At 47.7% G+C, this 12,500-nt stretch overlaps 1 protein-coding gene across 6 annotated transcripts in view; it reads left to right on the top strand.

Moving 5' to 3' along the window:
• The window catches only part of col11a2 (collagen, type XI, alpha 2), a 58,785-nt gene that overhangs the window by 1,874 nt on the left and 44,411 nt on the right, over positions 1-12,500 (top strand). For all 6 annotated transcript variants that reach the window (XM_080005653.1, XM_080005652.1, XM_080005651.1 and 3 more), the window contains exons 2-3: positions 10,769-10,930; positions 12,438-12,500. The exon at positions 12,438-12,500 is cut by the window's right edge and continues 148 nt beyond it. In XM_080005653.1, coding sequence (XP_079861779.1) covers positions 10,769-10,930; positions 12,438-12,500 — 225 coding nt within the window. The remainder of the gene's footprint in view (positions 1-10,768; positions 10,931-12,437) is intronic.

The following is a 12,500-nucleotide window of genomic DNA, read 5'->3' as shown; positions in this document are numbered from 1 at the left end:
CCTGCGAGGCCGCCGGCAGCGGTTCCCAAGCTGGGGTCCGCGGCCCCCTAGGGGGTCCCCTCGCGGAAATTGCATTGGGTCCGCAGCAGAGCGAGAAAAACCCAAATTAAACGCGCAGTCAACGTCACGAATGATGGCGAGGTTTTAGTGTGTGTGTGTGTGTGTGTGTGTTTTGGGAGATTTGCACTTTTGTCCGCAAAGTTTAAATCAACTTTCCGTTTGGGGGGGGGTGCCAAGGGGGGCCGGACCGCCTGATCTATGAGGCACATTATCTGAAAGAAGGCCGTGCACTCCACATCTACTCCAGATAAATTGACGCACACGCCTTCAAAACAACAAATGACACTTTCTCAAGTCGCACCTTGGTGCCTGCCACGCGGGGCGTATTGAATGTTTCGTGAAACTCTCAACATTTTGACTTTTTTGTTTGTTTTTGTTTTTCTTGAATCGCCCGAACTGAAAGAGTCCTCTCATCTCCTCTTAGGGCAGAACCCACCGCAGGCTTCTTGACCCCTGCGACCTTTTTTTTTTTTTTATTCCTCCTAAAAATGGACACGAGTTGTGTCCTCGTCGTTCTGCCCAACCGTGTTTTGAACGGTTCGCCACTTCACTCGGAATTTGCAAAATGAAAACGTGCAGCTTTTAAGAGATCGACGCTCGGGGTGTCCCCTGCGGGCCTCGCGGCCGCCGTGTGCTTTGGCCCCGGTTCCAACTTTTTTTTTCAGGTGGCAAGGGGGCGATCGCACCTTCCCCTTCTTCTCCCGTGTGTGTTTTGGAGGCGGAAAGCGCAGACATTTTTGGCTTTTTTTTTTTTTTTTTTTATGAATAGGTTATTATGCGGGGCGCGGAGGGAGGGGGGGGGGCGAGTGCAAGGGGTGAATGCGTCGAGTGTCTCCAGGTCTATGTGCGCTTTGTACCGCGCTGTTTGTGTACCGTGCGCGTACCGCGGGCGTGCGTGCGTGCGTGTCGGCCTCTCGGGGCGTGCAAGTCGGAGCGCGGCGGGCGTGTGAATGCGACCCTCTGTCCGGCGCCCTCCGCTCCTTCGGCCGCGGACGCGGCGCTTCCCTCGCGGCCGCTCGACGCGCGGCGGGACCGTGACCGGCCGAGCCCGCGGGTCGCGGAGCGGCTCGTTTCCGGCTCGTAGACGCTTGTTTCCGGGGCGTGCGTGCGTGCGTGCGTGCGGACGGCGGCTCGAGCTGGCGATCCGTCTAAACGGCGGCGTGGAGCGGCGCCCCGCCCGGACGGGCACCGAACAAAAAACAAAAAACAAAAAAAACAGAACAGAAACAGAATCAAACGAACCCCCCCCCACCCACCCCATGCCGTCGTCGGGGGACGCGGAGAACAGAGCGGGGCGGGGCGGCATGAAAGGAGCGCTTGTTTAGGGGAGAAGGGGCAATATTTTCTCGACGTGATGCTCCCCATCCCCGTGTCAAAGAGCAGCCTGTCTCCCCCCTCCGTCAAACGCACCATAGACCTACTGTCCTGCGTTAACCCCGCCCGCCCCCGCTCCCCGGTGCTGAATGGAGGCACTATGAAGCCGAGCGGGCTTGACAGCGCCTCCTCAGTCCAGGTGCATACCTGCGGCCGTACGTCAGCGCGTCCGGGGCAGCTCTGCCCGCCCCGCGGCCGCAACGACCCAAACACCCAACTTCAAAAAAAACAAAACGGGTGTGAATCATTTTAAGGTTTCCTTTCTTTCTTTCTTTCTTTCTTTTTTCTTTCTCTCTTTCTTTCTTTCTTTCTTTCTTTCTTTCTTTCTTTCTTTCTTTCTTTCTCTCTTTCTACAGTGAAATGATAACATTCATTCTCACTGCTTATTTATAATAAATAATGCGGAACTTGTTTTTTTTTACAGTTCGTTCGTGTCGTTTGGTGGCGTAGATGCCCAAGGAGGGAGCGTGAATGAATAAAAATGCGGTAAAATCAGAATCTGCAGGCGGTTCCGCGCCACAGCTTCGACACCAAGCGCTTAAAAGGTTCGAATCCATCCCCTCCACCCCTCCTCGGCCTCTCCCGAAACGAGCCTGCGAGGGACGCCGCGCACCGGGGGCGGGGAGGCCGCACATGTGACTCTTTGGGGCCCTCAGGGGTCAACGCCCGCTCGGTCCCCTCAAGGCGCGGTGCCTCCGAACAAAGCACGGCGCCGTGGACGCCCTCTGGGGCACAACCGCAGCAACATGGCTCCCCCTGGTTTTTTTGTAGGTGATGATTTGGGGCTGTGTGTGCGTGCGTGCGTGTGTGTGTGTTTCTGTGTGTGTGTGTGTGTGTGTGCATGTGCGCGTGGGCGGACGCGTGTGTGTGTGTGTGTGTGTGTGTGTGCGTGTATGTGTGTGTGTATGTATGTATGTGTGTGTGCATGTGTGTGTGGGCGCACGCGCGTGTGTGTGTGTGTGTGTGTGTATGTGTGTGTGCGTGTGTGTGTGGGCGCACCTGTGTGTATGTGCATGTGTGTGTGTGTGTGCGTGTGTGTGTGTGTGTGTGTGTGCATGTGTGTGTGTGTGCGCAGACAGACGCCGCTCCTTCGAGGCGTTGGGTTTTTGGGAGAAGCTGTGTGTGAGGACAGCGGTGGAGCGAGCCAACTCTCTGTAATGACAGACTGTCTGCGTGTGATGCTATTCCCGCTCACTGTTATTTGGCTGCTCCCAGGGAGCCGGAGCGGGCGGGCGTGGGCCGCCAGCTGGCTTCTCCATGTGAGGTTACTTCTACAACTTCTATTTCCAGATTCTAACCGTGGCGACCCGGGCGGGCGGAGGAGAAAAAAAAAAAAGGCTGATTTAACCCCGCGCGTTCCTGATGCACCTGCTCTGGTTTGGAGCCACCGTGAAAGACACGGAAGGGCATCCAGCCCCTGCCTTCCTGGTCGGGGAATACGACCTCGCCAACCAAAAGGCAGTGTTGTTGCGATGTATTTACCCCGAGGAAGCTGCCGTGTGGGCACCTCATTTGGGTTGGAGAGTAATGGGTGGAGTCCCCTCATAAGAAGGCATGAGGAGGATCAGATTGTTCTTTTTTGTTAAAGTTATAGAACCAGGTAGATCTGATTCCCTGACATCACTCTTCAATTCTTTTTCCAAATCTGGGCTGTTCCAGTGGTTACCTCAATAATAATAATAATAATAATAATAATAATAATAACCTTTATTTGTATAGCATCTTTCATACACAGCATGTAACTCAAAGTGCTGTACATTAAAAGAACGCTGTCGGATTGTGACAATAAAAGCAAAGCAAAATGCATTTTCAAAGTATAAAAAAAATAATTTAAATAATGAAATAAATTCAAAACAGGGTGAGAATAAAGCAGACAAAAGTAGAAATTTGCATTTAATAAAATGGGTCAATATTGTAGGCATTTGGAGATTTGGGGTCATCAGTCGAGGCCAGGAAGGATCAATGCATGGTGTTCTCAGCGTCCGGCTGAGCGGTGCCTCTGTACCTGGGAGGTGGAGCGCCACGCCGGGACCGACCGCACGGGGAGGGGGGCGTGAAGGAACGCAGGGCGGTGGGGCTGCTCCGCCCCCCCGCCACTGCTCCAAGAGGCGGCGCAGACGTGGCTCAACCACACCGGGGCTGGCTGTGTTATTTGGGCTCTGATGGAGGCTGATGTATTCAGCATGACACCGGTGGACACAGACCGGGAATTTGAAATAAGGAGTTTTGGTTTTTTGGTTTGTGGAGGAAGTAGGAGAGCCAGGGTCATCATCTACATCATCATCAATGTACTGAACACACTCACCTGCTCTCTTATGTCGCTGTGTCTCCTCAGAGAAGGGTTAGGGCTGGTGTTAGGGTGTCGTCCATGTCCAATGGGACATTTTTCGGACGATTGCGATTTGGAAATAATGGGCCGTGGGAACAATGGCATGCAACCACTCTCCCACCAGAAGCCATCGCTGTCGCTGCTGGGCATAACCCTAACCCATATTTTAAAGTGACAAGAGTTAGGCTCAGGGTTAGGGCTAGGGTTGGGATTAGGGTTAGGTTGTCTGAGAAAAGCGGCCTACCCAGTACACGGTGGAAATTGCACTCACACTTACGGTTAGGGTTAGGGTTAGGGTTAGGGTAAAGGTTAGGGTAAAGTTTAGGGTAAAGGTTAGGGTTAGGGTAAAGGTTGGGGTAAAGGTTAGGGTAGAGTTTAGGGTAAAGGTTGGGGTAAGGGTTAGGATAAAGTTTCGGGTAAAGGTTAGGGTTAGGATTAGGTTAGGTTCGGTTACATTTCACTGCAAATATCTCCTTTACCTTTTCCAACGGCCACATTTCTAACAGAGGTTAGCCTGCACATCAAGGGTTATAAATAAATACTGACTATAGAGCCGCACATAGGAAATTATAAGTTGCAGTTGGTTATTCTTAAACGTCTGGTCAGCTGGATGGAGGGATGGAGGCATGGAGGCATGGAGGGATGGGGGATTGAGGGGTGGAGGGATGGATGGATGTAGAGCTGGGGGTGGAGGGATGGAGGGATGGGGGGTGGAGGGAGGGAGGGATAGGAGGAGCACTGTACTTTATCATTAAAACCTTCCTCTCCGTGGCACTGGCTCTCTGGTGGCTTTTCTGGTTTCTCCATCTGGTTTCCACGTCACATCCCGTTATTCGGGATGTGACGTGGGGTTAGGGTTAGGGTTAGCGTTAGTTTAGGTAAAGGTTAATTTAGGTTAGGGTTTGTTTAGGTTAGGGTTCGTTTAGGTTAGGGTTAGTTTAGGTTAGGGTTAGGGTTGGGGTTAGGGTTAATTTAGGTTAGGGTTGATTTAGGTTAGAGTTAGGGTTGGGGTTAGGGTTAATTTAGGTTAGGGTTCATTTAGGTTAGGGTTAGTTTAGGTTAGGGTTAGGGTTGGGGTTAGGGTTTATTTAGGTTAGGGTTAGTTTAGGTTAGGGTTAGGGTTAGGGTTAGCGTTAGTTTAGGTAAAGGTTAATTTAGGTTAGGGTTTGTTTAGGTTAGGGTTCGTTTAGGTTAGGGTTAGTTTAGGTTAGGGTTAGGGTTGGGGTTAGGGTTAATTTAGGTTAGGGTTGATTTAGGTTAGAGTTAGGGTTGGGGTTAGGGTTAATTTAGGTTAGGGTTAATTTAGGATAGGGTTAGTTTAGGTTAGGGTTAGGGTTGGGGTTAGGGTTTATTTAGGTTAGGGTTAGTTTAGGTTAGGGTTAGGGTTAGGGTTAATGTAGTTTAGGTAAAGGTTAATTTAGGTTAGGGTTCGTTTAGGTTAGGGTTAGTTTAGGTTAGGGTTAGGGTTGGGGTTAGGGTTAATTTAGGTTAGGGTTGATTTAGGTTAGAGTTAGGGTTGGGGTTAGGGTTAATTTAGGTTAGGGTTAATTTAGGTTAGGGTTAGTTTAGGTTAGGGTTAGGGTTGGGGTTAGGGTTTATTTAGGTTAGGGTTAGTTTAGGTTAGGGTTAGGGTTAGGGTTAGCGTTAGTTTAGGTAAAGGTTAATTTAGGTTAGGGTTTGTTTAAGTTAGGGTTAGTTTAGGTTAGGGTTAGTTTAGGTTAGGGTTAGGGTTGGGGTTAGGGTTAATTTAGGTTAGGGTTGATTTAGGTTAGAGTTAGGGTTGGGGTTAGGGTTAATTTAGGTTAGGGTTAATTTAGGTTAGGGTTAGTTTAGGTTAGAGTTAGGGTTGGGGTTAGGGTTAATTTAGGTTAGGGTTAATTTAGGTTAGGGTTAGTTTAGGTTAGGGTTAGGGTTGGGGTTAGGGTTTATTTAGGTTAGGGTTAGTTTAGGTTAGGGCTAGGGTTGGGGTTAGGGTTAATTTAGGTTAGGGTTAGGATTAGTTTAGGCAAGGGGTTAGTTTAGGTTAGGGTTTGTTTAGGTTAGGGTTAGTTTAGGTTAGGGTTAGTTTAGGTTAGGGTTAGGGCTCTAATCTCATTGTGCATCCAGTGCTGGGGTGTTTGTCTGGTGGATATCTAGATTTGTGTTTATTTATTTGTTTTTTTCTAAATGACCCCTTCACTTTTTTATCACTAATAACCAGTCTCACAAATCAGATTTTGATGCAAACGTCCGACGGGAGCAGCAGAACAGTAACATGCGGATTGACCATCCATCACCAGGGACTCAACCCTTTGAGGAGCTGAGCGCTGGGATCCCAAATGACATCATAACTACTTTCCTTCTACGTCGCCGCTGTAACCTGCACATGACAGTAATTCATCAATAAGTCACGCATTTGAAACTTGAAATGAGTGTTTGTTAAGTTCTTTCTTCGGAGAGGTCTTTTTGTCGACAGATTGCAACGTCACCAAATGAGCTGCTACCGAGGTGCCCCCCCCCCGTAACAATGTGCTTGTTGTGTAAAGGTTGGAGGTCAGAGGTCAGAGTGTCAACTGGAGTGTGTGTCTGGTATTTGGCATCACTGTACGAGACGCAGAGAGGGGTGCATACACATGCACACATGTGGCACTTTCAGTTGCATGCAACGCACACATGTGTATGCAACGCATACACACACACGCACACACACACACACACACACACACATACACACACACACACACACACACACACACAGGCACACACACAGTCTCTAATCTAGATAGATGAACACACACTTACTCTTTGTGTTTCTCTCATAAACACACGCATACACACATCAAAACACACATGTTTCGTATCTCACATTTACACATATTATTATTATTATTATTATTATTATTATTATTATTATTATTATTATTATTATTATTATTACATTATTATTTGTAGTAGTAGTAGTAGTTGTTATAACCAAATAACAATAGTAATAATATAATAATAATAATAATAATAATAATAATAATAATATTCATAATAATAACCTCCTTTATTAACATGTTTAATTTACAACATGCAACTGAAAGTGCCTAACATAAAGAGAAGGCAAAACAATAATAACAATAATAATAATAATAATAATTATTATTATTATAATTATAATTATTTAACTGAACTGTTCAGGGATAGTATGTATACATCTATATATAGTATAATCAATTAGATATCCATGCGTTTCTTTGCATAGGTGGCTATGTATGTATTGTGTACATTGTGTATGTGTGTGTGTGTGTGTGTGTGTGTGTGTGTGTGTGTGTGTGTGTGTGTGTGTGTGTGTGTGTGTGTGTGTGTGTGTGCGTTTGCCTCTTGTCAGCTCTGCAGCGTCCTGGCGGCTTTGGTGTTTGTCCAGATTGCGTTTGGACAGGAGCGCACGCTGTTTGTTTTTGGTCAGTTCAGACACACTGTGTGGACCCAGTGTGTCTGAACTGAACTGGGATTTATTTATCTTGCATGGACGTGTGTGTTTATCTGTGTGTTCTGTGTTTTCTGACACACGCACACACACACACACACACACACACACACACACACACAGGCTCACCAGTAAAGGCGTGGCGTGCATGCTCGCAGGAATGTGAGTATTTGTCTGTGTTTGCACCAAGCGCTGCTGCCCAAACAAAACACCGTCTCATCATGGATTACACACCCTCATTAAACTGGTTTTTTTTTCACCTCTGTCTGCAACTGGAGCGTTTCTGGCTCAGCACCCCCTAGTGGCGGCTGTGGGAAACTACAGTACCCACGAGAAGCGGGATTCAAGTCAAGCGCTGTTCAAGAAGCTGGGGTGTAAAAGTGTGTGTAAGCATATTTTGCCCTACATCCAGTATGCTGGTGCTGTGCACGTAGGGCCATCAGACTCTAACTCTTCACGTGCATTTGCGTAGTCTGTGGCACAGCATTTTTATGTTGTTGGGTGGAGTAAAAAAGCCATTTTATTCCCCATTTGGTTAATCCATTTTGATATGAATAAATAACAAGGAACGGTCCATTTACTCTGCACTCACCCGGGTCTCAACACACTTCCCCGTACAGTGGTAAAAGTGCATCTGATAACAACCGGCAGGGTGTGGTGCTGGGGAAGGCATCGGGGCGGAGCTCCGTGTGTGAGGGCTCAGGCTGAGGGTCCCGGGGGTTCCCAGTTCTCCCTTTGCAACGGGCGTGCGTTCCCCAACGGCGATGCGTGCCCACCCGTCGGAGCCACTGCAGCGCGCCGCCCTGAATTGGCCGGCGTGTTTGGGTGGAGGGGCCGCACCCATCTGACAGCGGTTAGGGGTTCGAGAGAGCGACAGAGCGGAAAAGAAGGGGAAGAAAGAGGTTAAAGAGGGAAGGAGGGAGCAGGTTTCCCCCCAGATGACTGGTTTCCTTCCTTGTCGACTTTCATATTTGCCACTCATGGCAACCTCATAGCTTTAGGTGTGTGTGTGTGTGTGTGTGTGTGTGTGTGTGTGTGTGTGTGTGTGTGTGTGTGTGTGTGTGTGTGTGTGTGTCAGCGTGTGTTATTTCTGTGGGTGTGTTTTTTGTCACACTGCCTCTCGTGTACTTGTGGTCAGGTTTGGGGGGGCCCCTGGCGCAGGGAGGTCCCCCGGCGCAGGAAGGGCCCCCGGTGCAGCTGGGGGGCCGAAAGGGGGGAACAGATGGGTACATTGTACTGGGGGGTCCCGTGCGGTGCAACATGATCCAACACAACCCTGCCCACTGCCCACTGCCCACTGTCCACTGTCACTCCCTCCATCCTTCTATCCCTCCCTCCCTCCATCCCTCCATCCATCCCTTCATCATCCCTCCATCCCTTCATCCCTCCCTCCATCCCTCCATCCATCCCTTCATCATCCTTCCACCCCTCCATCCATCCCTCCCTCCCCCTCTCCATTCCTCCCTCCCTCCCTCTCTCCATCCCTCCACCACTCCCTCCATCCCTCCCTCGCTCTTCATCTTCACCCCTCTTCCACCCTCAGTTTCTACCTCCCTACTCACTTCCCCCCCTCTCTCCCACTCTACCTGTCTGTTTCTCTCTCCCACCCTCTGTCGCTCTCTCACTTTCTCCGCCTGTCTTTCTCTCCCCCTCTGTCGCCATGTTTCTGTCTGTTTCCCCTTAAATAAATGCAAAATAGATCAAAGATCGGCAGCAAATAATGAACACGATCTATCTATCTATCTATCTATCTATCTATCTATCTATCTATCTATCTATCTATCTATCTATCTATCTATCTATCTATCTATCTATCTATCTATCTATCTATCTATCTATCTATCTATCTATCTATCTATCTATCTATCTATCTATCTATCTATCTGTCTGTCTGTCTGTCTGTCTGTCTATCTATCTATCTATCTATCTATCTGTCTGTCTATCTATCAATCTACTGAGTATGAGTGCTCGATGTGGTTTATTGCAAACGTCCATGGCCAGTTTTAGGCCACGACCCACGGTTTAGGAAACCCCTGCTGTGCAAAGTGCTGTTCCTGGTTCGCATCATGGCTTGTCGTCTAACTGCTAAAGCTACAATGACAGCCGCATGGCACTGGGGACAAGGCCTTTATCCAAAACTTCATCGCAGTGGGTGCGGGGCCCCCAACCCTTCCCTGTTTTGCTGATGCGTCTGCTGGTGTGTGAAGTGCCTGGAGAGGACTTTTATGTGGCTGGTAGAATAACAAACGGCAGCAAATGGGGGCCGGCCGCGGTGTAATCTCACCATCGTGGGTTTAATCCAGGCCATGCTTGGCCGCCGCTCTTTTTTACGACAAAGAGTTCCACGGCAGCGCTTGTTATAAACAAACCAAACTTCCTGCTCAGGGCTAAATGAGCCCTGAGGCACGCCTCAAACATGGAGTTCCGCCAACTCTGACACATGCTCCCATGAAGCTGTGTGAGCGTGACACAGCTCAGGACCTTCTCTGCGGCGCGAGAAAAGCGACCAGCCGCCATCTAATCCACGACTGCACCCTCCACTCTTTCAATCATCTCAAAAGAGAGATCTTGTTGCAATGAAATCGGATTTCCCATTCTTCATTGAAGCAGTGTTAAAGTGACAGAAGACAGAACACCTGGTGTTGTGCTGGACATTCCAAAATTTGGGATGGAGGAGGCTGTAAAATGTCTTTATTTCTAACTGAAAACACCGCAGCGGTTTCCAGGGCCCTCCGACACAGGGACACAGGCGGTGGGGTTGAAAACACACCGCTTTATTGTCGAGAGTGGGCTGATTGCTCTGACGAGTAACAGCGGTACAGCCGCCCTAATCATGGGCCCAATTACCGAGACCCAAGACAGGTGGGGCTGCTCTCAAACCACACCACCCCCGCACCGCACACTCTTAAAAAAACAATTCATTTGGCTGCTGGTGACTCGTATTAGTGATATTATTTAGTTTGTCCACACTTGTCAGTGTGTGTGGAATCTACAGCACAAGGTGTCTAACTTCTCTCCGGTATACTATTTATAAACAGTTAATATATATGTACATATATATATATATATGTATATGTATGTATGTATGTATATATATCAGGATATGATATTTTAGCCATACCTTAAAGTATACTGAAAGTATGGATAGAAAAGGCAGCTCCCTCTGTTGTCGACTGGAGAGAGAGAGAGGAAATGCATTTAGAGACCGCTTTCTGGTTGCTATGGCAACTAAAAGCACTTACCGATACCTTGCCGAGAGACTTCTCGGCACCTACATCGAGCGCATGTGAGGGATTGAACCGGCGACCCGCAGGTGACCAGACAACCTGCCGCAGAGGGTGAAACCCGAGTTTGTTGGTGCTTATTATTTACCCCCGCTGCAATACTTGAGGAAAGGTAGGAAAACATGGGACTTGGAGGTCGTATCAGAGGTCGTATCAGAGGTCGCATCTCCACTTGACCGGTGACAGGCGGGGTGGTTTTTGGAAACCGCAGACGAGCTTTCCCGACGACGTTGGAATTCGTGGCGCTCACCAACTTCTCCTCCCCCCCAGAACCGGTGGACGTCCTGCGGGCCCTCCAGGTTCCCTCTCTCCCCGAGGGCGTGCGAAAGGTCCCCGGCTTCTGCACGTCTCGCCGCGCCGGCATCCCTGACCACGCCTACCGCATCACCAAGAAGGCCCAGATCTCTGCCCCCACCAAGCAGCTCTTCTCAGGTAGGCCTCTCCCGTCGCCCAAAACTCACGGGACCGGGGTTTTAAGACTAAACCGTGGTCGCTCACCCCACACAAACAATTTTGGCTCCGAGATACAAACCTGAAGGAATGTTTTAACGTGGCCGCATGTTGTGGCGCAGTGATTCGGACGACGGACGCCATTTGAACAGATTTAGTATCTGGGACCCAAATATGAAAATCTTTTTATTGTTAGAAATAGCCAAATTAATGTTTTTATTAATAGACAAATAAATAAATAAACAAACAAACAAACAAACAAACAAACAAATAAATAAACAAACAAATAAATAAACAAACAAATAAATAAATTAACGAATAAACAAACAAACAAACAAATAAATAAATAAACCAATAAATAAATAAACAAATAAACAAACAAATAAATAAACAAACAAACAAACAAATAAATAAATAAGTATGTAAATAAATAAATAACAACAAAAAAATATATATGTATGTACAATATATATATATATATTTTATATATATATATATATTGTATATATATTTACAAAAGACATAGAATTATATATATATATATATAATTCTATGTCTTTTGTAAAAATAACAGAAAAATATATATATTTACGGATAAAAAAATGTTTCTGATTCTGCTTAAGTGCATTGCTTTTACTACAATATCTTGGCACGTGAGTCATTTTCCGAGGAATTCCACTGAATAACTGACTTCATGAAACAAAAAAACCCCCCAAGATTTAAGAGGAAATATTTCAGCGTCTGGGAAGGACTCCAGGTCTTTATGTCTGCATGTACAGTACACATTTAGTTTAATGGGGAAGGCGGCGCTGCAGAGTTAAGTGCCGGTAGTCACAGACTGCGACACACTGCTGGTGTGTGAGAGTTTAATTACACGGTGCGAGGCAGCGAGTGCGGTTTCAACTGAACCAGGAGAACCATAACAAATTAAGTTGAGGCTTCTGTCTCACGCCGCGGGGAAAGCGGCCTTTTGGAGACCCTGGGAAGTGGCAGCTCGTTTCAGCGGCAGTTTGAATTCCCTCCTCCGCCTCCTATTCCATCCCCATCCATCTCATCCTCGCCTCTTCTCCTTTCTTCACCCAGCGACGCTCAAATATTCCCTTTTCGGGATGGTTTAAAAAGTTATTTAAAGGTCACGTTGCTTTTTTCAATAAGATTTTTTTTATACATTTTTATAATATATAATAATGAATAATATTTTAATCCCAAGGTCAGATAGTGTGCAGGAGTCTCTTTCTTTTTTTTATGATCTCATCCTGGTTTTATGGAGAGCCTCAAGCCTCCACTCAAGACCCAATCCCTTGAGACCACGGTTTAGTCCATCCACAAGCCATGGGACATGAGAATTCGACCGGATTAGATCAGTCCATCAGCAGAGCCTTCAAAATGGACACGTAACAGCAAGGGGGTTCCACTCGAGCCGGACAATCCTGGTCCTTTCCCGCCGCGCCGCCCCGCTGAGTTTACCTCGCCGGCCCTCCCTCCCCAGGTCGTTTCCCGGAGAACTTCTCCATCATGGCCCTGGTGAAGGCCCAGGCGGGTCTCCAGGCCT

Source organism: Zeus faber (genome assembly GCF_960531495.2).
Source record: "Zeus faber genome assembly, chromosome: 1".
Taxonomy (NCBI): Eukaryota; Metazoa; Chordata; class Actinopteri; order Zeiformes; family Zeidae; genus Zeus; species Zeus faber.
This window is presented reverse-complemented; position numbering and strand designations above follow the sequence as displayed.